Raw genomic sequence first — 27,448 nt, forward strand, 5'->3', positions numbered from 1 at the left:
TCTTAGCCATCCAAAACGTTGTGTTTTGGTGTTGAGGTGTTGTGGGTGTTTCCCAAAACTCGTCATTTTGGGGTGGCAGAAGCAAAAAAAAAATGGCGCCACTTTGGAGGAGTTGTGGGGCCCACTTTTACTGTTCACCTTTAATTTTGCTCATCCTATGAGCAAATTCTAAAATGCTACTTTGCTCATTGATGTAGTAACTTTTTACCTATTTTTGCTCATCAATTTTGCTCATGAGCAAAATAATGCACATTGATGTGAGGGCTCTTAGTGCAAATGTATTTTTAGGAGATTCTTAGCACGGTGTTCCAAGGTTTTTAACTAGTATCTAAGGGTTAAGGGAGCGCTTAATTGGAATTGACTGGGTTTCGAGGTTTTACAGCAAACTAGTTTTTAAATTGCGTCGCTCATTAGAGGTCCATATGGTTTAGAAATGCAATGATTTTAATTAGACCCTTCCCTTTTGGTTAATTGCCGTATAATATTGCTTTATTTAATTTAAAAAGTTACCGAATTGCTGAGATTAATAAATTGCTTACAATCAACAAGCATGAACCATTTAGGTGGTAAATTAGGTTATAAACTGTCAGGAGCTATAAATATGATTGTTTGATATCCCTTCACATTTTTGGTCTTTATGCTCAGGATACACATTTGCATATTGTAAATCAACCAACGTAACTTACATTTAAACCAATTTTCCTCCTAAATAACGCAATTACAAGAGCACTGATTAATTTTTTGGAGTACTTGCATCTATTTTTCAAGTTTATGCAACTAAAACTCTGCCAAACAATCTATTTTGTCATGAACCAATCGAGCCAATGCCATGTTTTAGGAATTGTTGTTGCAGAAAAATTGCCCCTTGCTTTCATTCACTGAAAAGAAGGCCTAATGAATATAAATGAGAACAGTCTAAAGAATAATCTAGTACTTGTATATTTCCATAAACAACAAAAATAGGAAAATGCAATAAACTACAACCCAAATTCATCCATGCAAATTAGGGGTCTTTGGAGTCCGGACTTCTGTTTAGCAATAAACAGATAATAATTGAGACACGAAGTATTAGTATACCACTGAACATATATGATCCTGTATACAATACTATATGGTCCTGTCCTGTGGAATGAATACCCGGGTACATCAACAGGGACCAGACATTTACTTGAAGATCATAATTTTGGGAGCACAAGCACACCATGCTTTCTTGAAATTCATACTAGGTATTTAGAAACTTAAGGGACACAAAAAATGAATATCCAAAAGCTTTCTACGACAAAGTTCTCTCCTCCAGACTCCAAAATGGAAACAAGGACAGGACAATCCTCATCGAGTACGTAATTTTATACTGAAATCTTAATCTCCTCCCTCTAGCCAGATATTTTCTCGTACTTCAGCAGTTTCTCTACACAAGATTAACCTCATGGAAAACACATAATCATTAATAAATACCAAACCAGCAGTTTCTCTACACAAGATTAACCTCATGGAAAACACATAATCATTAATAAATACCAAACCACCAGCAAAGTGCAAGAAGACTCTTCATGGCACTTCCTTAATTCCATCAACTAATAGGTACTCCTTTGTACAATAACCTCTCAAAGGATTTTCCTCTAACTAAGAATACTTCAAATTTGCATATATACCCAATTAAACCTTTGCTATCAATAGCTTCTCAATCAATATAAACCTTGTGAGCATAATCACCTCGTACCCAAATTACTCGCAAAAGATTTACAAAAATTTTGTAATCGTCCTCAAAAAGACATCTGATATAAAGCCTTTCCAATATCACTTAACAATACTAATATAAGCTATACAACAAACTAATCTACCATCATAGCTCTCTTATACAATAAGGAGATCACTAGTAGTAGCAAACAATTCCACAAACACATTTAATCTACGAATATTTCACACTTAGTGATCACTAGTTGTAGCAAACAATTCCACAACACAACTAATCTACGAATACTTCACTGTCCTAAAGGATCAATGTAGTATATTAAATCAATCATCATTTTCCATTGTGAAAACGGACATTCAGCCAAATCACCCAAACAAAAACAGAATTGCAGACAAATTGAATCCATATCCCCCCTTTCAAATACTATCTCTAATAAAAAAAATTCATTGGTAACATGCATTGACAGAAAAATTGTGTAAAAAAAACACTTTACAGTTCAATTCAATGACTATGAACAAAACACAACAGACATCCCGAACAACAAAACCCTAATCCAATTTATTACCTCCAATCAAGTGAAGATAAACAATCATTGATATCAACTAAATTATAATTAGCATTATTCAAGCTATGATGAGATTTATATAGTATACGCTCGCTATTTAATTCAAATTCTAAATAAGTTATTGAAATTAGAAAAAAAAATCAATCATAGATCCAAGAACAATACGAAATTAAGCATATATATAAAAGGATAAAACTCGAAAATTATGTAAAATACTCCAGTAAAAATACCGAAAATATCATCATGTTTAACAAAACGTACCATACATAACCATAAACTGAGTACCTAAAACCAGTCAATAAGCTACAAAAATAGCTGAAAAATTGATGAAATAAGACGAAACAAACGACGGAAATCTAAAATCGAACTCAGCAGTTGATAACAACGTTCTACTTAGATCTCTGTCTCATCTTTCGGCGCTTCCTCTTCAACCTCCTCATACGCTTCTTCTTCCACTGCAAAATCGACGAAAAAATAATCAAAATCAATGGAAAAAAGCGTCGAAATTAATGGACATTAATAATAATTTGGAGTTGATGAATTGAATGAGGAGATTGAAAAATTACCTTGGCTCTCATGGTGATCAGACGAAAAAAAGCGGCGACTTCAAAACCCTAATCGATGGAAAATACTGAGGAAAGAGAAAGGGGAGGTTTTCAAGAGGAAAAGATAATATGGAGGTTTTATGATTATTTATAGTGAAACCCTAGTTTGGAGTGTTTGGGTTAGGCCTTGTTGGGTCGAGTTGGGCTGTCTAGTTGAACAAAGCCCAAAATACCTTTATACGAAATAGTTTATACAAATACAATTTCTAGTCAAGTGTGCTTGAGTGCCTTGGGATTTAGAAAGTTGGGATAGGGAAGGACCGAGGGCTAGATGTGATTACGAGTTTGGTCGTGTTATCGTGTTGTATATTGAACGAATAAATGTACATGTTGGGTGAGAAAAAAATTGAACCCAAGTCTAACTCGATGGGTCAAGTCGAGTCAAGTATTTAGTTGGAATGATAAAACTTGTATACTAGTCGGGTCAAGGTTACAATTTTTATTTTAAAATAACTAAATACTCACTTATGTGTGCATGTATGGAACCTTCAAGACGTTAGATACTTGCTTGAGTTTCAAACCATTTGGGATATGGAGAGTCAAGTAAGCCTTGTGCTAATTTCCCTTAAAGGATAGAAGACAATCTTTTAATTTATATTAGATTAGTCCTGTGCGATGCACACATTTATTTGATATATAGAATATATATTTTATGCATTCTTACCACGTATCTGAAAAGTTATAGAGACATAAACATCAATTGTAAATGCTAATTTTATAAAATTAATGTTGAAGAAGAACAAACCGAATATGAAAATTAGAGCATATACAAAAAAGTTAGATTTATACTATACAATTTTAATTAAGCAAATATGATTTTAAACTTGAAATATATTAAAATAAATATAGAATAAATAAATATATACATCAAAGTATTTTGTTCGATAAAGCATAAGGTAAGATGTATCAGAAATCAATAGTTGGTGACAGAAGAAAAATAAATAAATAAAAGAATATAGATAAATTGAGAAGACGAGAAATTAAATTTGAAATTTAGATCCAAAGAAAATATAATGACATCAAATTTTATTTAGGTGGGAAAAATTTTCTTATAAAGCTGCAACGTGGATGATATGATGTCAACGGTTTCTACTTTAGTAATATTTATAGATATGTATATTAGTATATATGCAATGTCTTTATTTAAAATGTTTATTTACGTATTTACCCTCATTATCATTATTACCTCTTCATTTTTAACTCTTAAGATTAATGTGGACATTGATACCCCTAAATATATATTTATATATTTTATTTCATTATGTTGCCAATTATTAAATTTGTGATGTAAGGTTGAACCGAAAGAGATTCTGGATATGACTAACTATGGCACGCACATCGCGCGCGTTAGGGAAAAGGAAGTGTAAATTTAAACTAATACTCCATATTCCGTACTTTTTAAAACAGTTTTACTCTCTAAACCCTTAAAGGGGCGTTTGGTTTACATAATTAAGGTATAAAGTATGTGTTTAGAATGGTTTAAACCCATACATTATGTTTTGTTTTATGATTTTAGGGGGCGTTTGGTTCGCGGATTATATGTATTAGGTATGGGTTTAGAATGACCAAAACTCATACCATATGTTTGGTTATCAAAAATATGATTTTTAAACCCATACCTCAAACCCATGAGGTATGGGGTTTAGAAACCTTGGGGGGAAGGTGGGTTTGGTTAATTCTATTCCCTTAGGTATCAAATATATGAAATTAAGGGGATGATATTCCATTCCAGAATTGAACCAAACACGTGGTATTAAGTATCAAGTTCCAACCCGATACCACCTTAACCCTATTTCAGTATTCCTGATTCCAAACCTATACCACCATGCGAACCAAACACCCCCTTAAGAGTTTTAAACCCATACCTTAAACCCTCAAGGTATGAGGTTTAGAAACCTTGGGTGGGAGGTCGGTTTGGCTCATTCCCATACTTTTAGGTATCAAATAAAAGAAAAATATTGAATTTCATAAGCATACCAAACATATGGTATTAAGAATCAATTTCCAAACTCATACCATTATGGTTTCATTCCTGATTCCAACCCCATATCAGTTTACGAACTAAATGCCCTGCGTTATTCCATAATTGGACGATCATATAAAGACTCCGTATTTATTATTATTATTATTAGACGGATCTATCCCTTAAATAACTGTGACGGCCCTGACGGGGGTCATAAGGGATCCATAGAATTGCTCTCTCTCAAAATAGTCAGATATCCATTGAAGCGCACTCAACGTTCTCCATTGAAGCGCAGTTGGCGTTCTCCGTTGAATCTAGTTCTTGATCCCCCATTGAAGCAGCTTCTGAGGTAAGTTGTTTGTATTTGTTATCATCATATCAAATATCCCTAAAATTATGAGATCGATAATTGAATCAAATATCCCTATAATAATTATGAATCAAATTGTATTGCACAACAATTTAATGTTAGGATTTAACTATGAAATCAGAGCTGTTTTCCCTCCTGCCCTGCCTCAGGCCAATAATCGAAACTTTTTAGGGTTTCTAATTGGCCTCCTTTTTGTTCTGTTAGGAGTTTCTCAGAATTTGTTTAGTATTCTCCTTTTGTTGTTGGAAACAAGATTTTGTTATCAGATTTATGTGTTTGTTAGCTACTGTAATAGTTAGCATGTGTGAATCAATGTATGTGAGTATTATCCGTTGTTGAAACATTGGATGATCAAATTGCGTGTTTGGATGAATTTGAATTTGTTTGCCATGCTTTTGATCTTTTGTGTTGTTTGGTTTCCCTTTATGCCATTGTTGCGATAGATGTCACTCCAAGAAAATTTAGCGAGGTTTCGGAAACAGCAAGAGAAGTGTCAGTCAACTCTTTCGAGTATTGCTTCTGAAAAACAAGCTTCAACCAAGTCCTCCAATTCATCAAAGCATAACTCTAGTGTACAAAAATCAACTTTGCCAACTGCATCACCATCTATAAATGCAAGGCCTCCTGTCAAATTCTCAAATGATACCGAGAGGCTTCAGATCATTAATAGCATAAGAAAGGCTCCTGCTGGAGCTCAAATTAAGCGTGTCATTGATCTGCTTCTAGAGGTACGCGCTGTGTTGTGTTGCACTTGTACATGTCAAAATTATACAATGAGTTATGGCTAATTGCCAAGAGAATTATGTTAATTAATAGATGACAGTGTTTTGTTAACATTGAATGTGCTTAAGCAAAGACCAGAACATAAGTGGTGGAATAATCTTGTATTACATGTTGGCTGGATATTCTGTATAATGTCTTTGGGTTGATTGCAGCGGAGGGAAGCCTTAACTCCTGAGCAAATCAATCAAGTATGCCATGTCGATGTTTATGCAAATAAGACTGTTTTTGAAAGTTTGAAGAATAACCCAAAAGTGAGCTATGATGGGCAGTGTTTCTCTTACAAGGTAGGCCTTAATGGTTTATTTTTATTTATCACCTCATTGGGTTTGATAGTGAAACCATTTATTCTCCTACCAATTAAATTGTTTGATTTCCTTTATCTTTACAGTCAAAGCATGAAGTTAAGAACAAGGACCAATTGCTTGTCTTGATACGGAGATATCCAGAAGGCATGCCAATCATTGATTTAAAGGATTCTTATATAAATGTGATGGAGGACTTGCAGGTATCTAAGTTTTCTTCTCAATCTTTTCTTCCTAGCCTATCTTGAGTATCATTGTAATAGCAGTTTCAACGTGCCAGTGGATTCTTATATATATATATATATATATATATATTCTCTATGTGATATACACATATAGAATGTTAACTAGAAAATTGGCAAAATTTTCTGATAGTTGTTTCATAGGAATTAAACCCCCTTATTCACATTTAATTGAGGTCAATTACCCTATATTATATATGATGCATGTAATGGTTTCCACATGATTTATGACAATGATTCCACCCAAAATTGGCACTTCTAATTTTTTAGTAGTTAGTTAGTTTCTAGTCTAATTATGTATATTTTTATTATTTCTCATTTATTGGTATTGGGCTTTATGCATGTGTTTCTACCATTGTAGTTTCTTTTCTTTTATAAGGAAAGGGAGTTAATAAAATTAAATAATGAAACGTGCTGCCAAGGAAATGTAAAGGAATGAAATTGTAACTCTGTGCTGGTATTGATTGAGGTAATGAATTAAGACACACTCCCTGCTCAACCTTTCCATCTCTATGATCTCCCACCAATTCAAAAAGTTCCTTAATATTGTGAGAAGAGTTAGGAATATGAGGAATCTTAGAATGATGTTCTTGATGCTGAGGAAGAGGACACTGGACAATGATTAGGAGAATGACGATGACTAATTGAGTATGATGATGATGGTGTGGAAAATGACGGGGAGACTTGTTTTTATGAGTAATTGGCCAGTTGATTGCTGATCATTGGATTTGTATGATGTTAACTCCACACAGCTAAGGACATGATTCAGGTGGTGGTGGTGGTTATGGTTTTCTACCTTTTTAGTGCTTTTACTTGCATGTTTTTCCTCTCTTAATCTCTCCTTAGCCATTTTTATAAAACTTTCATAAATTTCATATTTTATGTCCTCTTGTTGGGTTTTCTCTTAATATCTCCTTAGCCCTTTTTGTAAAACTTTGTTATGTTACCTTTTGAAGATTCATATAAGTTGACCCCAAATCATTTTGGGAACTTATAATTTTTTATTGAAAGGGTGAGTGATGTTCTTTGTCCTAAATAGTATTTGGACCAGTGTTTGAAAAAGCGGCACTGAGTCACAGGGCAATAGGGGGTAAGTGCTTTTTTTGGCCTGGGCGAGGCGTTTTCAATAAGGCGCACCTAAAGCAAATATCTGCCAATTTTTTTAAGTGTTTATATAGTGCGCCTCACTTCAAAGAGGCACACTTAGGCGCTGCATAACCCTTATCGCTTCAGCGCGCCTTGAGCTTTTTTATACATTGATTTGGACCCTTTCGCCTCAGCCTCCAATCTGATAAGGTGCTCGGTCCAAAGTTCATCCCTTGACCCAACAAACAAAAATGAGCCTTTGCATAATTCGATTCCTCATTACCCTGCTCTTGGAAATAACTTCTCTAGAGGCAGTGGGTAATTTAGTGTAGCTCATCCCTCTATCTGTAAGCCCAAGCTGTAGGAAGTTAGGAGCCCTATCACCTTTGGTAATCACATGCCTTTTGAAATACTGATTGGTAGAAAGTTGGCAAGGACTAATTTGCCTCAGTGAATAAGTTAGGGGGCAATTGGGTACCTGTATACGTTAATGAGGTTATCTTGCACTTGAATCAACTTAAGGGGGCAATGTATCACTTTCCTGTTATGTTTACTGGTCGTATCTCATGTGTCATGTCAACCAAAATTAGCATTCTGGTAGTTTTGTTTTGAATCATTTTCCTTTATATTTGAAAGCATCATCCTAAGTTCCTGTTGTCGAAAGCATCATCCTGAGTTCCTGTTGTTGAAGCATCTTTCTCCATGAATGCAAAATATGATTCCATTTGTTGAAGCTGAGTTCATGGTGGATTTTAGTCAATAGTGATTCTTAGCTTAAAGGATTGCTAAGGATGGATCATATATTTTAGTTTAAAAAGCAGAATTCCAACGTTGTTTTACTGTTAGTCTGTCATTGATTTCAAAATTTTGAACCTTATTTTACTGCTGTAAAAACTTGCTGATAGTGTATTTTCTCCATAGGCCTTGAAGGCCGATCGAAAAGTTTGGTTGCTCTCAAACTTTGATTCCCAGGAAGATATAGTATATCCAAATGATCCCCGAGTTCCTATTAAGGTAGATGATGATCTGAAACAACTCTTCCGGAGCATTGAATTGCCACGCGATTTTCTTGATGTTGAGAAAGAACTTCAGAAAACTGGAATCAAGCCTCTTACAAACACTGCCCAGAGAAGGGCTGCAGCACAGATTCAAGGCGTTTCCTCCAAAGGTAAACCTAAGAAGAAGAAGCACGAAATTAGCAAAAGGACCAAGCTCACGAATGCTCATCTTCCAGAGTTGTTTCAGAACCTCGCAACACAGTAACATTATTTGTTGATTGTTGGTGAGGTCACCAATTGCCTAGCCGAGATCTCCCCATAATTACTCTTCTTTCCTAGCCTGGATACTCTTTATCTTTTTTCTTGTGGAAGACCTGCATTATTGCATTTACATAGGCTGCTGCACTTTTTATGTGGATAAAATGTAATTATCGAATATTGTACTCTATATCCCGAGAATATTGAGTATTTATCCTATCTCTTTGTTGCGTAACTCACGGGATATATATTCCAATGTCAATTGTTCATGCTTTGCTTGAGCATTTAATTCTATTGCTTGCTTTCTTTTGTACCAAAAGTAAAATTTCTCTCTAGAGCACGCTTACCTTGTGAATTACTCCGCAATTAAATAGAACTTGACAAGCTGTTGTTTGACCAATGGTTTATGGCAAATTTTTATGCCAGTAAAAAGGAAAATTTACTGCACTTTGTAAGATAAACATATGTGAAAACAGAGGTGTTTAATGCCAACAAATAACCACATGAAATTTAAGGCCAGAACTACCCAGTAAACAAGTCCATGCTTCAGCATTTAAAGCTCATGGAAGCAACATCTTTAAACAAACAAGTGACAAGACAATTGGGACTAAAATTCTTGTGCAGCAGTTGGGAATATCATAGTGAGCTGACCTTCAATGAAATTCAGCTGTTCATCTTTGAAAATGGCTGTAGCAATAACTCTGCCTCTTGTGCCGTCTACTTGCCGTCGTCGAAATCTGTCGTCGTCTTTTCAGTCTTGCAGCTCAATGCTGTCAATCCGTCCGTTTAACCATCCGCCTGTTCATTCTACACAGTTTGTAGTGTTTTCAGTTCTTTCCTCTCCATCACAAGGTAACACTATATAACCTTCTAAATAGCCAAACTAGTTTAATTTTTCATACTGAATTCTTAATTTGTTGTTTACAAGCATATTACTTAAGATTTGCTGATATATTATGTCATGAGTACAGTGGACCAGTCTGCTAAGTTTGTGGAAAAGTCTAGAAGAGGAAACTTGGTTCCATTATCGCAGTGCATTTTCTCTGATCAGTTGACACCCGTGCTTGCATATCGATGTTTAGTAAACGAAAATGATCATGAAGCACCCAGCTTCTTGTTTGAGTCTGTGGAGCCAGGGTTACATGCTGTTGTAAGTATCAATGATCATCATTATTTGTTAGCATTACGCTTTCTTGAATTTATGCAAGAAAACTTACAATCTTGATGTCAATTACTTGTAGGGAAGGTATAGTATCGTTGGGGCTAATCCAGCAATGGAAGTTATAGCCATGGAGAATTTTGTTACCGTGATTAATCATCGTGATGGGTGGAGGAGAGAGGAGTTTTTGGAAGATCCGTTGTCAATTCCTCGTAGAATTACAGAGAAATGGACTCCTCAGTGCATTGATGAGCTTCCTCAAGTGTTTTGTGGTATGATAATATTGGCTCAGAGGGGGTGATCCTTTGCTTTACTGGTCAAGGGCCCCATCGAATACCAGTTTCATGCCTTATCTATTATAGCATTCACGCGACTAATGTTCACGTGTTTTAGTACTTGTCTGGTTGACATTGAGTTGTAGCTTCAACCAAATATCTTTTCAATGTTTTTTAGAATTTGATTAGTGAATGGAATGAGAAATGTAAGAAAAAGCCTGATTTTTTTTTGGTGCATCAGGTGGATGGGTTGGATATTTTTCTCAAGATACGGTGCGTTATGCAGAGAAAAGCCTCGCATTTTCAAGTGCCCCAGCAGATGACAGTGATCTCCCTGATGTACATCTAGGTCTGTATGATGATGTGCTTGTGTTTGATCATATTGAAAAGGTATCCTTTTTTTTTTTTTTTTATACCTTCTGTTGCTACCTTAATTCCTGAATATTACATTAATCTTTCAGAGTAGTAATTTCTTTTTAAAGTGTTATCATGATGCATACTGCAATTCATTTCTCTATTTATCAAATAACTCCCACTTGTCATAATATTTTGCCACTATTGTGAATTCAGAAAATTCATGCCATTCACTGGGTTCAATTGGATCGATTTTCATCAGTAGATGAGGCATTGGACAATGGAATGGAATGCTTGGATTCCTTGTTGTCTAAGGTTCATGATATAAACAAGTGAGCAGCCTCTCTCTTTCATTTTGTGTGTTACTCTTCTTGAAATAACCTCATCAGCTCTTTGTTGTGCTCTTTGATCAGTCCAAGGCTATCTTCTGGCTCAATAGAACTAAATGCTCAGAGGCAACATCACAAGTTAGAGGTTTTGCGTCTAACAACTGAAGCATATAAGACAGCAATAAAAAAGGCCAAGGAGCATATTTTAGATGGTGACATACACCAAGTTGTTCTAAGTCAGCAGTTTATAAGGAGAACTTTCTCGGATCCATTGGAAGTTTATAGGGCATTGAGTATTGTGGATCCAAGTTCTTTTATGGCTTATATACAAGTAAGCTTACTCAGAAACTATTCTCTTCAACTTCAGTTACAATCAGTGGCAGTCAATTTCGAATCTTTTGATCAGTAAAATACACTTCAGGCCAGTGATAGCATAAGAGAAAAACTGTAGAGAATCATTTTAAAATCTGTAATTTTTTTTTTCACTACAATAACACTTCATGTAGCTCTCATCTTCATGATTCAACAGATTAGAGGGTGTATTCTTGTTGCTTCAAGCCCTCACATTTTCAACTATGTTGATAAAAAGGTAAAACTGTTACAGTAGTGTATATTTAGCTTCTGGAATAACCTTATTTTCTCAAATCACTGATGGCCTGATATATATTTATTTTTCTGCAGGGAAAGTTTACTAATTCAACTCTTTCTACCATTGAGAGAAAATCTGAGATATTTAAGGAGAATATTCTGTTAGGAAGGCCGCTTATCAATGGCAATAAACATCATGTAGAGAACACCAGGCTTGCTGACTTGGGAAACAACAGTTGCAAAAAGGTTTATCTTTTATATTCTATGGCTTACTCTACTTCATAAAATGAAAATTCAACAAAATAAGGCCTATGTTATGCTGGTTCTACCGCCACAGGCAGCTAATACTTCTGCCTGCCTAAAACTTAGAAATTTCACTACTGATGACAGCTTGATTTTTGAGCAAGTGTAGTCTTCAAATAATTGAACCATTGGTCTTAGGCATTAAAGGGAAGATGTCTCTTCAACTAAGATTTTTGAAGTTCTGTTGCATGACCTTTATATTGGGTTTTCTCTTATGTAGGCTACTGATGTGTATTCGACTTGCTGGGATGCTCTCCGGGGTGCCTTGCCTTCAGATGCTTTCATTGGAGAACCAAAGGTTGATTTCTTTTTTGCAAATATTCTGCAAATCTTTGAACGGCCTTTAGGAATGTTCAATGCTTACCATACCATTTCTGCATTCTTTTGACATGAACCAATTTGGTAAATACAGATTGAAGCAGTTAAACTGATAGATAAGCTTGAACAGAAAAGGCGAGGGCCATATGGTGGAAGTTTTGGCTGCATTTCATTCTCTAAGGACATGGACATCACCCTAGCTTCAAAAACCATTGTGTTTCCGACTGGTAAAGCCTCTGAAAATTTGTATCATTCCAAAAATTTGCAGAAACGACGAGAATGGGTTGCTCATCTCCAAGTCGGAGCTGACATCATGGGAGACAGCGATCCTGCAGACAAGCAGAGACAATGTGAGCAAGAAGCTGCAGCACTCTCTCGAGCCATTGATCTTGCTGAGTCATCATTTCTTCAGTAAGACTAGAAGTTGTCTACCTGTGTTATTATTGTATCACATATATAGCTTCTTAACTTCTTTTACTAACTAGGATATGATTCATATATTTGTGCTGCTGTAACATCAAGAAGTATTCATTGTATTATACTTGTATGATAAAGACAAACATTTGAAAGCAACATCTGATTATTTTGATAGTGATCTTTAACTAAAGTTATCTTGTGAATGTTGTGAACCTGTTACTGTTTCTTTGATTGGTTTGGTGCAACAACACTTGATTCTTGTCTCCTTTAAAAAAAGAGCTAAAACAATGTCTATCACATTTGTATGACAAAGATTAACATTTGAAAGCAACATTTGATTATTTGATAGTGATCTTTAACTAAAGTTTTCTTGTGAATAATGTGAACCTGTTACTGTTTCTTTAATTGGTTTGGTGCAACAATACTTGATTTTTGTCTCCTTTAAAAAAAGAGCTAAAACAATGTCTATCACTAGCATTAATCATTGATTATAACTTTATAAGCTAATCAGTAATCACCAACAAAGCCATATACAACGTAAAATGAAAATCCCATAATGTTTTATACGGGTATTTTTTTTGCCTTTAGCCTTTTTTCCCAACTTTTGTAACTATTTATATGGACCGCGCTTGCATGTCCTTAAATATAATTAATGTCTAATATTTCATTTCCACACGCTTAAAGCATGACTCGGGAAACACTAAATTTATGATTAGCGAATAACAACCTCTATAACTCGAGAAATAATTAGTCGCTTTTCCAGAATGCCCCTTTCAAAGTTCCCAAACAACCCCAAAACTAAATACTCTCAATTCACACTGACGTTACGTATATAATTAGGCCATCCAAAATATTTTCAATACAATGTGTTGTTGTTCTTTTTCTTCTCCATTGTTGCAGAATTGCAGCAATGTCTACTACCAAAGTCTACATTGTGTAAGTTTCTCTCTCCTCAAAAATCTTTCTACTGCATAATTCCTTCTTAATTTTCATGAAAATTTTGTCATCGATTTCAACTCCAATTTCTCAAATTCCTCAGGTTTTACTCTGTATTTGGGCATGTCGAAACTATGGCTAGAGAAGTACACAGAGGAGCTAGCTCAGTTGAAGATGTTGAAGCTTCATTATGGCTGGTATTTTCTTTTCTAATTTCCCTTTTAATTTCTTCCCATTTCAATAATTATATCTTATCTGTAAATTTGACCTTTGATTTTGTGGGAATTTTAAAATTTTAGCATTTAATTTGGGAACCCTAGACCTAACCATATTTTCCCCCTTTTAGTTGGTTATTTTATCAACTATCAAGTATAAATTAATTCTGCAATTTTTATTTCCCTTGGTTGTATGTTGTACATTTAGCTCAATTTCATTCATTGCACTTCATGCTAGTGTAGTTAGCTCAATTCTGTCCGGATGATAGTTATGATCTTTATAATACTTCCGCGTTTCGTGATTAATCAATTAGCCCCACTTGGGTTTTCGGTTGAAATGAATAGAACTCTCATCTATTGCATTATTAGTGTTTTCCCTGTGTTAGTTGATTAAGACATGTATGTCTGGTTGAGAAGAACTGAATTACAAACCCTACATATTCATTATTTTCCCAGAATTGCCTACCTGTAGTTTGTATCTACGAAATTTCCGATTTTTGGGTGATTGGGATTGTACAACATCAATTATTCTCAACCAACATCAGCTAACTGTAATGTTGTTGATTAGTACAAGTATTTCCTTTCATTCCAAATTAAGTAATATTAATGGTTGAAAGACTTGAAACTTTAAACTGATAAGTAATAATGCATCAATATTTTAATGTGCTGATCATATGGATATGGAAGATAAGTTGAACTTGTATTGTGGGTTAAAGGCTTAGGGAGAACTAATAACCCAGCAATTTTTGCAATGTAATGAACTAAAATTTGGCATATTGATGGCTTTCAGCAACATCTTGTATATTTAAATTTTGTTTTGTAGTTGATGCATAGGTTTGTCTGCATAGTGTTTTATTAATTTTAATTTTACTTTTTCTGAACAATCAATTGATCATTATGTAACGTATGTATCAAATTATAGGTTAACTTGAACAATGACTCTATAATTGGATAGATATAGCTATGAATGTTTGATTTTCTTGTCCTAGCTGGGGTGGGAGGATCTTTGGAGGTTATTGGGCAATGTTGATGTCATATCCATTACTAATTAGTTAGTAGCTGTTTGAATAGGTGCCCGAGACACTTCCCCAAAGGATATTGGAAAAGATGAAGGCTCCTCCAAGACCAAGTGATGTTACAGAAATCAAACCAGAAAACCTAGTGGATGCAGATGGGTTTCTTTTTGGATTTCCCTCTCGATTCGGAATGATGCCTTCTCAATTTCTGGCCTTTTTTGATTCCACACATGACTTATGGAAATCTCAATCACTTGCGGGTAAACCTGCTGGCATCTTTTGGAGTACTGGATTCTATGGCGGAGGCCAGGAAAACTCTGCGTAAGTTCCCTATAAACACTATTGTAGCCTTGGGGCATGAGAAAACAATGCATACTTTTGCATGTTAATTTTAACTTTAACATGCTGTTGCCAAAAAAAAAAAACCTTTAACATGAATGATATAGTTGCTATTTTATGATAACTTAGTGGATTGACATATTTGGCTTAAGATGCATTATCTCAATTTGTCAGTCTATTTACTGTGTGAAATTAAAGAGCTATAAAGGCTGCTGACTTGCATTGTTTGAGTTGAGACTTTGGTGGATTATGGAACTTTTTGTATAATGTGCATTTTCCTCTAGAAGAGTAATGCACATCATTACCTTATTGATCTGGTTTGATTATCCTTCTTTGTTAATAACTGCAGCAGACTGGGTTGATTATCCTTCTTTGAGCTAAGTTCTGTTTGGACTATTCCTCTTACAATCTGCTTATACTTTCTTTTGCACTATGATAAATAAGGTATGTATTTCCCATTATTTGGTTTGCAAAATTTTCTCCAAAAATTATGCAAATGTGCTCTACAGAGCTTCAAAATAAAAGCTCCAATAACAAGATTGAGAATTTCTGTCCAATTCACCTTTATTTCATATAAGCTCACAGCTTGTCCAGTATTAACATTAAAATCATCTATAAAATTACCATAATAAGAGCCACATTTCACGTCTTCTATGAGCTACTTGGTATTTTTTTTATCCTCATCTGCTGATGTGCTCATATGATCTGTATGATCGCTAAATGTGCACTTCAATTTGGACCAAATAGAGAAACACCTTGATTTAACCAATCTAGGACTCATATTTGCACCCAAACTTGTCCTGATTTTCTTCTACAAGTCTAAGCTATATCCTTGGTCTTTTGTCCAAAGTATAACAGATTAACAGTTGTGTACTCTACTCTTTTTATAATGTCTAGAACGAAATTGTCATTTTTTTTTTTCTAAAATAGAATTCAGTAATGGTTTCTAATTGACTTTGCAAAAACATCCTCATCAATGTTATATGATGAGGGGTTTGTAAGAATGACCTTGCTATTCTTTGTTTGTCTTGTGCCTGCACTATCAAGTCGCGTGCCTAGCTTCCAAAGAATGAATCTTTGAATACGGTAGAGGAATTATAGAGAAATTATTAAAAAGGTCTTTTAATTAAATTCTGCCTTTGATAATCTGTTCTTGATGGGAGGAGTATTAGTGAATGCCGTAATTATAGTCTGAGGCATGATAGCTAGTTCTTGGTTTGCTAATTATTGGTTACCTTCTTTGCTATAATCCTAGGAAAGAAATCAGGATAGTATGTATACATCCATAACTTTCCTATTTCTGTGTATTTTGATTTGTGTCTAATTTAACAAATTGTGTAATGTCTTCTTGCTTGTAAAAGTTCGCTATTTTTTAAAAATCTATCATTATACAAGAGCATAAGTATTAATTTGCTTGATAGGAGGCATTGACTTGTGGAATTTTGATGTAATTGTAGCTTAATGTGAAATTCCTGTTAGATTAACTAGAATTTTGTGAATTTGTTGCTTGTTCTAACAGATTCACAGCCGTGACTCAACTGTCTCATCATGGCATGCTATATGTTCCTCTGGGATACACCTTTGGGAAGGGCATATTTGAAATGGAAGAGGTGAAGGGAGGCTCTTCATATGGTGCAGGAACATTTGCAGGAGACGGATCTCGTCAACCATCGGAGCTGGAACTTCAGCAAGCATTTTATCAAGGTAAGTATCTTGCCGAGGTTGCAAAGAAGCTCAAAAGTTAAACCCCTGTTTGTGCAACATGCTCATCAATCATCGTAAACGTATATAACATCATAACATACCAAGTGTAAAATTGGAATTTTTTTCCAAATCTGTATTCTGTTGAATTATATTTCTTGAAAATAAAGAATCAAATCTTCATTCTGATGCAGTATTAAAAAAACACTCTATTATTCTATTCTAAGGGCAATGTTGTTTACATCATCTTTTGTCCAATGTGACGGGTAGAAACTCTTGTCCACTCTCCTATGATAAAATGAGACAATCTCAAGTACTACGTATTTTTATTCCAAAACTACATTTGAATTGTCTAGGGATAATGTCCTTTGATATAATCCAAGTATTGATCTAAATTGAATATTGGAAGGCAATTGATCACTCTCCATAAGTACGTATAAGTGTATTTTTATGCTTATGATAGTACGGAATTACAAGCAGTGATCAGAAATTAGAAGCTTTTTTTATTACGAGTAATTGCTTTGTTTGATTGCTTCCTAACTTGACCTATGAGAAGTCCAAGAGAAGTAATGATAGATGAGAGGTCACCATGAATGTTTCTCTGGACTGATAGATGGATTATATGATTTGCTTAGATATAATCATTTAGTAAATTAGAAAAAGAATAATTGGTGATGAAAATATTTGTTAAGATTACATATAACTAGCTGTCAACAGCACATCAAGACTGAATAATGTGGATCACCTAGACAAGATAAGATGATTTTAATAGGTTATGTAGTTGTGTTGCAGAATTAGGTTGTAGTTGTCAACTAAAACTTGAATTTGCCACAAGTTCACAACTCTATCTTGGCTTCACAAAGAGCAAGAAGCCCATAGCTCAGGTGAAGCTAGGCTTCGGTTCCTGTGGGAGTTTCCTGGGTTCGAGGCTCATTACCCCCCCCCCCTTGTGGGTAATACGGTAATACACCCTTGATATTCCTATGATAGGAAATTAAGGAGGGACCCACCCCTTACCCCTAAAAAAAAAGTCCAGCCCTAGCGGCCCACACACCTAGTGGACCAGGCCCGTGCTGGATCAATTATGTGCATTAAACCATAAACCATAGAAATCCAAATAAAAAAATATACATCCAATACATATGATTATACATGATTATACATAAGTCACTCGTAAAATCTACCCTCTTTTTTTAAATGTTCGTATCTAAATCAAACTCATAAATTATTTTATCTTAAAATCTAATTATATACGGCATCTTAAATCAATCAAAATTCTATGGGATTAAATTACGATATGGTATGCTTATGTGACATTCTACATGCATTATATATATGGATCGCATTGATTCTCCCCTTCAACCCAAAGCATTGGTTTCTATTATTCTCCCCGGTAAAAACGAATCCCTAAACAAAAGCCAAAAAACGACGTCGTATGTAATCACGTGACCGACACAACACACCAAAACCTTCTCCTCCTTTCAATAACACCTTCATCAATCTTTCCAACCAAAAAGCAAAAGCCCCTGAAACAACTCTCTCTCTCTCTTCTTTCTCTCTCCTCAATCATCTGAAACTAACCTCGAACAAATCAATCAATGGATACCATATTGAGAGCTTTAGGGTCGGGCCCAAACCCGGAAGACTACATGGGCCTAGAATTCTGGGCCGAGCCAGAACGGGTCGGGTGGCTCAACAAACAAGGCGAGTACATCAAAACCTGGAGACGGCGTTGGTTCGTCCTCAAACAAGGGAAGCTCTTGTGGTTCAAAGAATCAACCGTCACCCGCACCTCTGTTCCACGTGGCGTTATCGAAGTGGGCCGTTGCCTGACCGTGAAAGGTGCCGAGGATACGCTAAATAAACCCTTTTCGTTTGAGATCGCAACCTCGGACGGTTGTACGATGTACTTCATTGCAGATTCTGATAAAGAGAAGGAAGAATGGATTAATTCTATTGGTCGATGTATTGTTCAGCACTCTAGATCTGTCACTGATTCCGAGGTCGTTGACTATGATTCTCGTCGTTAATTTTCTTTCATTATTTGTAAATTTTTTTTTTTTAATTACTCTTACTTTAATAATAATGATATTTTTATTATTGAGTATGCCTTTGGATTGATTGATTGTGGTTTAATTTTGCTTTTTGTTTCTTCTTTATTGATTGAATTTTGGTGTTGAATTAGGGAATTGACAAGTTTGTTAGGGTTTTGGTTTTTGTGTTGGTAATTTGTGCTAGTTTTCAGTTGATCACTAACATGAGGTCAAATCGGCACCAGGAATATCATCTAACCTGTGGCACCGGGACTATTATTTACTCGTAATAGGTTAATACTACCTCCGTTTTATATTATTTGTAACGATTAAACATTTTTCTCTCTATTTTGTTTCAATCGTTTCATAATCAAAACTATGGTAGATTTTTTATTAATAGACTAATAGTATAATTTATAATCTAAATTAGTAACTGACAGAGTAAAAATCAATGTCACACACCACCATGTAAGAGCACTCTCACCAATGGGGAGAAAAATGCCCATGGGTAATTTTTGGGGTTTAATAACAAAAAATAACTCCCCATCAATGGTCTAAATTAAAAATGCCCATGGGCAAATCAATTTTTTATCAAAGTTTGGGCAAAATTAAAAAACTGACCAAGAAGAAGTAGGCCCCACGTGCAAGCCGCATTTAAATTTTTTTTTGCTAAGCATACCTCAAAACGCAGCGTTTTGAGGAAGCATATGCTTTGCTTCACCTCAAAACGCTGCGTTTTGAGGGTAGGAAAAGCAAAAAAAAATGATTTTGGCAGCCCTGACAGGCGCGTCAGCACGCCCAATCAGGCGCTGACACGCGTCCTGTCAGGTGAGTTGGACCTATCAGGAAATTCCTGATAATTGCAACGGTAACAATTTTGTAACGGGTATTTTGTGCTTATAAAATTTAAAAAAAAAAAAAATACCAACGGCTAGAAAAAAAAATTCTCTACAAATAGAGACCCATTTTCCCTATATTTTCATATTTTCAAAATTCACATAAATTTGTTGTATTTACATTTTCTCTCAATTTCTCCCTCATAATTAGTCATCCTTTTAATATTATTATTATTATTATTATTAAAATAAATATTATTATTATTATTAAAATAAATATTATTATTATTATTATTATTGGAAGTATAATTATTATTGTTATTATTTTAGCTTATTAATATTATTATTGTTGTTCGTTATTATTTTTGTTATTAATATTATTATTATTATTATTATTTTTATAATAGTTATTATTATTATTGTTATTATTGTGTTAGTTTTTGAAATTAATAAAAAAAAATTGATATGGATCCCAATAACCCCTTTTACTCTACTTTCTCAAAATTGTAATGATTTTGATGAGAATTTCATGAATCAACCTCAACTTCAACTTTTCCTACAAAGATTGAGCAACACCTCTCTGCAAAATCCTCCACAACAACAAATACCTCCACAACTTGAAATACCTCCACAAATTCCAACTAAAAACACTGATTACGAGCAATCACTTCCTGTCTACCAAGGAAGTAACTCTCAGTACGATGATAGCCAAGAAGAAAATGTGCCTGAGACACCTCAATACCCTCCGTCGACTCAAAGAATGCGGGTGGGTTCCAACCAACAACTCGCTAAAGCTAGTCGTATTTGGTCAGTCGCAGAAGATGAAGCTCTTATTGGGCTATATTTAAAATACAGTGGAAATGCGATAATGGGTACGGGCATGAAAGCTGCTGAACTTTGGCGACAAATATCTGCGGCGTACGACATGGTTCAAGCTAAGAAGCCAGAAATACTACCACCCAGAAATGCGAAGAGTTTGGAGAACCGTTGGAGAAGGATGGCGGCAGATGTACTGTTATGGACAAGTTGTTATGATGAAGCGGGTCCGTTAACTGGAAGTGGATTCAACGAAGTTGATCGAATTCAAAAGGCCTCAAGCTCAAATTCTTCTGATTCAGATCAATATGCGGAATTTGATAATCTAGTTGACGAATTTGTCACAAATCACTTACCTAACATAATGCTTCCTCAACCACCTCCATCCGAGACCGAAATTGTAAATGAAGATGAAACAGTCCCGCAACATAGGGGAGATAGAGAAAGGGAGAAAGGGCATTTGCAATTGTACAATGATTACTTTGCAATAAATCCCGTGTATTCCGAAAATCAGATTCGTCGTCGATTTCGAATGCACAAACCTTTATTCTGTCGGATTATGAATAAAGTGGTTGAGGGCGATCCGTTCTTCCAGCAGCGTAGGAATGCAGCTGGTAGGCTTGGCTTATCACCTCTGCAGAAATGCACCGCTGCAATAAGAATGTTAGCGTATGGTGTTGCTCTGGATGCCGTAGATGAATACATACGCATGGGTCAAACAACATCTAGAAAATCAATGCAACATTTTACTCAAGGGGTGATCAAGCATTTTGAGGCCGAGTACTTAAGAAGTCCAACAGATGAAGATTTAAGGAGAATCCTTCACCAAAATGAAATGCGTGGATTCCCGGGCATGATCGGTAGCATCGACTGCATGCACTGGGAGTGGAAGAACTGTCCTATGGCTTGGAAAGCACAATACGCAGGTCGTAGCAAGAATGCAACCCTTATCCTCGAAGCTGTTGCGGATCAAGATTTATGGATTTGGCATGCATTTTTTGGAATACCCGGCTCTTGTAATGATATGAACGTCCTATACCGCGCTCCGGTGTTTGACGATGTTTTGAAAGGTCGGGCACCACCAATTAGTTTTATGGTAAACGACCATGAGTACAACATGGGATACTACTTAATAGATGGTATATATCCGAACTGGGCAACATTTATACAAGGTATCACATATCCTCAATTAAGGACAAGTTATTTGCAGATAAACAAGCTGCAGCTCGGAAAGACGTTGAACGTGTGTTTGGAGTTCTACAGGCTAGGTTTGCCATATTACGACAACCTTCACTTGCTTTCGACGAAGACATTTTGAGCGACATAATGAAAGCTTGTATCATTATGCACAACATGATTGTCGAGGATGAACGACACAATTACACTCGTGCCGAAGTTTTGAGAAGGTATTACGAAGAAGATCGCCCTCAGCTTCATAGAGAAAGGTCCGGTCCGAGTACAAGTGCCACAGTGAATAACAACGAGCCTTTCGAATTTGACGTTGGCCGACCACCAAACGTTGATTTTGACGCGTATATTCAAAGAAGAATTACCCTGCGTGATAGCCAAACCCATTTTTCTTTGAAAGATGATTTAGTTGAGCATATTTGGCAAAAATACGGTCGTAATGAATAAATAGTTTTGTAATCGTTAATTTATTTGGTTTGTATGATTGGTGTACGATCATTATGTTCCAATGTTGTAATCGTTATTGTTGTACTAATGAAAAATGAAATTTCGCATAAAATAATGACACAAATAATTAATATTGTACTCATAAATAATTTAATCAATAAAAAAATTTAGTTAAGAATAAATATTATTATTTTATTAAAAAATACATTTTGCAAAAATTAATATTAAAAATAATTAATATTGTACTACTCATAAATAATTTAATCAATACAAAATTTTGTTAACAATAAAATTAAAAAATACTAAATTACAAATTTAATGATGTGTAGGAGAGATAAATATTGGTGGGGTATAGGGTTAAAAATAGGAGAGAGAATGGTGGGGATTATAATTTTTGACCATTGGTGTAGAATAAAAATGACCAAGAAAATGCCCATGGGGAGGAGGAGTGAGAAAGTGGTTAGAGAGAGATTGGGTAACCAAAAAAATGCCCATTAGTGGCAATGCTCTAAGGAAAGATTTTCTATATTATCTACTTGAGGGGAGTATATGTATTCATGTGCTTGATTACTAAATACTTTGTATATATATTTACATTTGTCATTAGCTGTAATATTAGATAGAAAATCAACCATACTACATCAAAACTATGGTAGATTTTTGGAGAGAGTAAGCTAACTCATTTTGACCTTGTATTCACATTTTGCCCTTACAATTTCCATAAAATTTTGGGATGCAGTGACATTTCGACACCTTCACATATGACCCTTGTTTGTTTAAGTCTTGGGGAGAGACCGTATTGCTCAAAGGAGTTGACACCATTGTGATATCGTCTGTCTCATTCGAAGCTATGTCTTTGTTTGTAGTATTTGTATGATTTAGCAAAATAGACGAAAAGAGCCAAATCTACGGCACTTATACCAGCAAGCAACCAATAGTAGTAATCAAGGTGTGAGCGATTCAAGTTATCAGTAATCCAACCCTTTCTCCCACCTATTTTGGTTGCTTTGGTGACGAACGATACAATGAGGCTACACAAAAAGTATCCTAAACCTTGTATACTTGAAGTGATAGCCAGTCCAACGCTGTGCAATTCATTAGGGACCTGGTCATAGAAAAATTCTTGAAGGCCAACCAAGGCAAATAAAACTGTGAATCCGAACAACACATATTGCGGAAGCAACCACCAAACACTCATTGGTATGGTTGCTGTTGGCGAATCAAGCAGTCCATGTCGCGAAGCAAGCTCTAGCCTTTTTCTCTCTACTATCGCGCTAACTCCCATTGTAAGAATTGTTATGGACAACCCGATTCCAATTCTTTGAAGCATTGTTATTCCATTAGGTTTTCCGGTTAGTCTTCTGACTACTGGCACGAACACATAGTCATAAATAGGTACTGTGATAAGCATAGTGATGTTCATGAGACCCTGTAAGGATGCTGATGGTACCTGTAACTTGGATCCAATCATTCTATCCATTGTATCGCCTTGTTTGATGAAAAAAGTCCCACTCTGAGCATACACAATGGCTAGCACAAAACTCATTGCCCATATGGGAAATAGCCTAAGGACTGCCTTCGCCTCTTCTACTTCCTCTTCGCTGCAACCTCCATCCACATCATCTTCACGTACAATTAAGGCTTTATCGAGGCATCTCAGCTGTCTACGAGTGGGTCGTTGCTCAGAAAAAGGATGATCAAGATTTCGGTTTCTTGCTGCTTTTGCATATACCCTTCCAATCCTTCTGAATGGATTTTTGGTTTCAACTTTTAGAGGAAACCGATAAGTCATAGTTCCCAGCAAGAACAAGCCCGTGCCAAAGACCATGATAATGCAAGGGATTCCGAATCCTAGGCCCCAACTGAGATTGTCCTCGACATAGCTCAGTATTACTAGACCTAGCAAAGCACCAATAGAAACACCGAAGTTCCACCAGTTAAAGAAAGAGCTTTTGGCTTCGCTCTCTTGAGGATCGTTTCCATCAAACTGATCTGCTCCGAAAGCCTGTATACAAGGATTCTGCCCGCCTCTGCCAAGAGCAAACAGATACAGGGCAGCAAAGAACATTATTTTCTGCAACAATTCATGATTGCCACCCTTCATAAGGGTAGGTAACGCCGTTGACAAAGTTATCAAGCCAAGCCCCTGGTAAGCCATCCCAATTGAAATGAACATAAAAACATACAAGTACATAATTAGCAACTTTATGTGCATTTGTATCATAGTACAAACTTGACAATAAAACATCAAACCACCCTGCCCTCGATTACATCTAGGACTATGTATAATATATGAATTGAAGTGATACTTACTATGATATAAATGATGGAAGAAACAACAATGGTTAAGTATCTGCCCATACAAGTATCAGCAACTATAGCACCCGCGATAGGAAGGATAAAACCAACCCCTTTCCAAGCATTGATATTCGTAGCTGCCATTGCCGTAGACTCTCCTAACTTATCCGTCAAAAAAACCATCAAGTTTCCTGAGATTCCAGAAAAAGCAACACTCTCCGCTACCTCTGACCCTTTAAACAATAAAAATCGCGCTTATTAAGTTACACATATATTCAAAAACAAGAAAAAGGCTGGTTAAAATTAAACTACATACAGATGAGAAACCAGGCTGATATCCAACTTCCATGCCTTGATCTTACAGCAGGACGATGCCTATAGTTGACGTAGCCAGGCACGGTGTTTACCGTGCTGTATCGTTGTTGTTCTTCCATTAGAATTATAAGTGCAAGTTTATGAGTATAGGAAGAACACTGTTATTGTGAATTAAACACAACTATAACAATAATGTTGTTAAGATGTGATCAGAATTGTAAATGTAGGTGATTATTTCTTGTGCACAATTTTCATAAGGACAAACCGTTAGTTACGGAGAATGGAAAAACATGCACAAAGAGATTTATGAAGTTGTCAACTTCACTTTAATAATTCACTTCCACTCATATAACATTTCTCGCTTGCTATATTTAGGAAGTGCTTGCTACTTGTGATCAATACTAGGTTTATGAGCCTTACAATTTTACAAGAAATCAGGGTTTAAAATCGGTATATTTTTTCTCTTCTTGTTTTCACATAAATAAAACCTAATAAAGCCTCCTATACGGCTATACGCCTATACCAAAAAGGTTTTATTATTCTCATAATTGTGCTAATAATGAAAAAAAAAAAAAAAACTCTATTGACATTTGTCTCTTAAAATCACCTAAAGATAAATTCAATAATAATTTGTTAGGAGTTTTTCTGCGAATAATTATCCTTGAAAAAAATTGCCAAAATGTTTACCATGCTCCCTAATACCCCCCGGGAGTCCAATTGGGTGGGTGAAACCATCCAATTTGCCTTAAAGCAACGAATTTACCGGTTTACAACTTGCACCGATTTCATTAAGTCAAGCCTACCACGAACATTTATGACAATATTTAATGATCACATATAGTTCCAAACGGCATTATATGATCTCAAGATTTATCCCCTAAAATCTCAAGGATTTTAGACACCAGGCCCCCGAAGACTCCAAAATATCTCAAAAACCGTGGATAATTAGCTTTTAATTTTGGAATTTTTTCACTTTTTTCGCCCGAAAATAAAAATTGCCGAAATTTTTACCATGGTCCCTAATACCCTTTGGGATTCCAATTGGGTAGGTAGAACCATCCAACTTGCCTTTAAATGGCGAAATTACCGGTTTATAACTTGCACCGATTTCATTAACTTAAGCGTATAACGACATTTATGACAACAAATAAAGATCATATATGGTTCAAAACGACATTATATGACCCCGAAATGTATTCCATAAAATTTTAAAACTTTTCGACACCGGGGTCCGAAACGTCCAAAATTTCTCAAAAAGCGGGAATATTAGACTTTAATTTTAGAAAATTTTAACTTTTTTTTGCCCGAAAATAAAAATTGTCGAAATGTTTACCATGGTCCCTAATATCCTTTGGGAGTCCAATTGGTTGGGTGGAACCATCCAATTTGCCTTTAAACGACCAATTTACCGGTTAAATACTTGCACCGATTTCATTAAATCAAGCCTACCACGAACATTTATGACAACATATAATGATCATATGGTTCCAAACGGAATTATATCACCCCGAGATGTATTCCTTAAATTTTCAAGGCTTTTCGACACCGGGCCTCGAAACCTCCAAAATTTTATCAATAAGCGTGGATAATTAGCCTTCAATTTTGGAATTTTTTGACTTTTTCATCGCCCAAAAATAAAAATTGCTGAAATGTTTACCATGGTCCCTAATACCCTCCGGGAGTCCAATTGGTTAGGTGAAACCATCCAATTTGCCTTTAAACGACCAATTTATTAGCTTACAACATGCACCGATGTCATTAACTGAAGCCTACCACGAACATTTATGCCAACATATAATGATTATATATTGTTCCAAACGACTTTATATGACTCAGAGATTTATTCCCTAAAATCTCAAGGCTTTTCGACACCGTGCCCCGAAACCTCCAAAATTTCTCAAAAAGCGTGGATATAAGTCTTCAATTTTGGAATTTTGTGACTTTTTCACCCGGAAATAAAAAATACCGAAATTTTTACCATGGTCCCTAATACATTCCGGGAGTCCAATTGGGTGGGTATATCCATCTAATTTGCCTTTAATCGACCAATTTACTGATTTACAATCTGCACTGTTTTTTATTAAATCAAGCCTACTACGAACATTTATGACAACATATAATCATCATAAATGGTTCCAAACGACATTTTATGACCCCGAGATGTATCCCCTAAAATTTCAAAACTTTTCGATACCGGGTCTCGAAACCTCAAATATTTCTCAAAAAGCGTGAATCTTAGCCTTTAATTTTGGAATTTTTTGACTTTTTATCGCCTGAAAATAAAAATTGCCGAAATGTTTATGATGGTCCCTAATATCCTCCGGGAGTCCAATTGGGTGGGTGAATCCATCCAATTTGCCTTTAAACGGCAACTTTACCGATTTACAACTTGCACTGAGTTTATTAACTCAAGCCTACCACGAACACTTATGACAACAAATAATAATTATCACATATGGTTCCAAACGACATTATATGACCCCAAGATATATTCCCCAGATCTTCGAGACTTTTAGACATCGGGCCCTGAACACTAAAAAATTTCTCAAAAAAGTGGATATTTAGTGTTCAATTTTTAAATTTTTTTCGCTCGGAAATAAAAATTGCCGAAATATTTATCATGGTCTCTAATATCCTCCGGGAGTCCAATTGGGTGGGTGGAACCATCCAATTTGTCTTTTAAAGGCCAATTTACCGATT

At 35.5% G+C, this 27,448-nt stretch overlaps 6 protein-coding genes and 1 long non-coding RNA gene across 8 annotated transcripts; 5 read left to right on the forward strand and 2 right to left on the reverse strand.

Moving 5' to 3' along the window:
- Nucleotides 1-2,420: 2,420 nt before the first annotated feature.
- Nucleotides 2,421-2,956, reverse strand: LOC110683439. Its single transcript, XR_002503612.1, has 2 exons — nt 2,825-2,956; nt 2,421-2,713 (listed from the first exon to the last, which is right to left on the reverse strand). It is a non-coding gene; the product is annotated as an uncharacterized LOC110683439 (long non-coding RNA).
- A 2,060-nt stretch (nt 2,957-5,016) lies between these two features.
- On the forward strand, nt 5,017-9,159 carry LOC110683441 (general transcription factor IIE subunit 2-like). Its single transcript, XM_021859813.1, has 5 exons — nt 5,017-5,175; nt 5,640-5,924; nt 6,132-6,263; nt 6,368-6,484; nt 8,531-9,159. The coding sequence occupies exons 2-5, from the start codon at nt 5,640-5,642 to the stop codon at nt 8,870-8,872; spliced, it is 876 nt and encodes a 291-aa protein (XP_021715505.1). The 5' UTR covers nt 5,017-5,175; the 3' UTR covers nt 8,873-9,159.
- A 107-nt stretch (nt 9,160-9,266) lies between these two features.
- LOC110683440 (anthranilate synthase alpha subunit 2, chloroplastic-like) lies at nt 9,267-12,781 on the forward strand. Its single transcript, XM_021859812.1, has 10 exons — nt 9,267-9,717; nt 9,837-10,015; nt 10,107-10,296; nt 10,541-10,689; nt 10,870-10,985; nt 11,067-11,313; nt 11,512-11,571; nt 11,664-11,816; nt 12,094-12,171; nt 12,286-12,781. Exons 1-10 carry the CDS (start codon nt 9,522-9,524, stop codon nt 12,604-12,606), a joined length of 1,689 nt encoding a protein of 562 aa, XP_021715504.1. The 5' UTR covers nt 9,267-9,521; the 3' UTR covers nt 12,607-12,781.
- Nucleotides 12,782-13,518: 737 nt separating this feature from the next.
- LOC110683442 (probable NAD(P)H dehydrogenase (quinone) FQR1-like 3) lies at nt 13,519-17,170 on the forward strand. Of its 2 annotated transcripts, XM_021859815.1 has the most exons (4): nt 13,519-13,544; nt 13,648-13,741; nt 14,831-15,096; nt 16,634-17,170. In XM_021859815.1, the coding sequence occupies exons 1-4, from the start codon at nt 13,519-13,521 to the stop codon at nt 16,857-16,859; spliced, it is 612 nt and encodes a 203-aa protein (XP_021715507.1). In that variant the 3' UTR covers nt 16,860-17,170. The 2 variants fall into 2 exon arrangements, with proteins under 2 accessions (XP_021715507.1, XP_021715508.1); XM_021859816.1 differs by lacking the exon at nt 13,519-13,544 and having other exon boundaries at nt 14,819-15,096.
- A 638-nt stretch (nt 17,171-17,808) lies between these two features.
- Nucleotides 17,809-18,955, forward strand: LOC110683443 (pleckstrin homology domain-containing protein 1-like). Its single transcript, XM_021859817.1, has one exon. The coding sequence runs from the start codon at nt 18,414-18,416 to the stop codon at nt 18,843-18,845; it is 432 nt and encodes a 143-aa protein (XP_021715509.1). The 5' UTR covers nt 17,809-18,413; the 3' UTR covers nt 18,846-18,955.
- Nucleotides 18,956-20,213: 1,258 nt separating this feature from the next.
- LOC110683309 lies at nt 20,214-22,135 on the forward strand. Its single transcript, XM_021859656.1, has 2 exons — nt 20,214-21,639; nt 21,711-22,135. The coding sequence occupies exons 1-2, from the start codon at nt 20,214-20,216 to the stop codon at nt 22,133-22,135; spliced, it is 1,851 nt and encodes a 616-aa protein (XP_021715348.1).
- An 838-nt stretch (nt 22,136-22,973) lies between these two features.
- On the reverse strand, nt 22,974-24,867 carry LOC110683310 (protein NRT1/ PTR FAMILY 5.10-like). Its single transcript, XM_021859657.1, has 3 exons — nt 24,750-24,867; nt 24,449-24,666; nt 22,974-24,281 (listed from the first exon to the last, which is right to left on the reverse strand). The coding sequence occupies exons 1-3, from the start codon at nt 24,865-24,867 to the stop codon at nt 22,974-22,976; spliced, it is 1,644 nt and encodes a 547-aa protein (XP_021715349.1).
- Nucleotides 24,868-27,448: the final 2,581 nt, after the last annotated feature.

This window comes from Chenopodium quinoa, unplaced genomic scaffold (assembly GCF_001683475.1).
Source record: "Chenopodium quinoa cultivar QQ74 unplaced genomic scaffold, ASM168347v1, whole genome shotgun sequence".
Taxonomy (NCBI): Eukaryota; Viridiplantae; Streptophyta; class Magnoliopsida; order Caryophyllales; family Amaranthaceae; genus Chenopodium; species Chenopodium quinoa.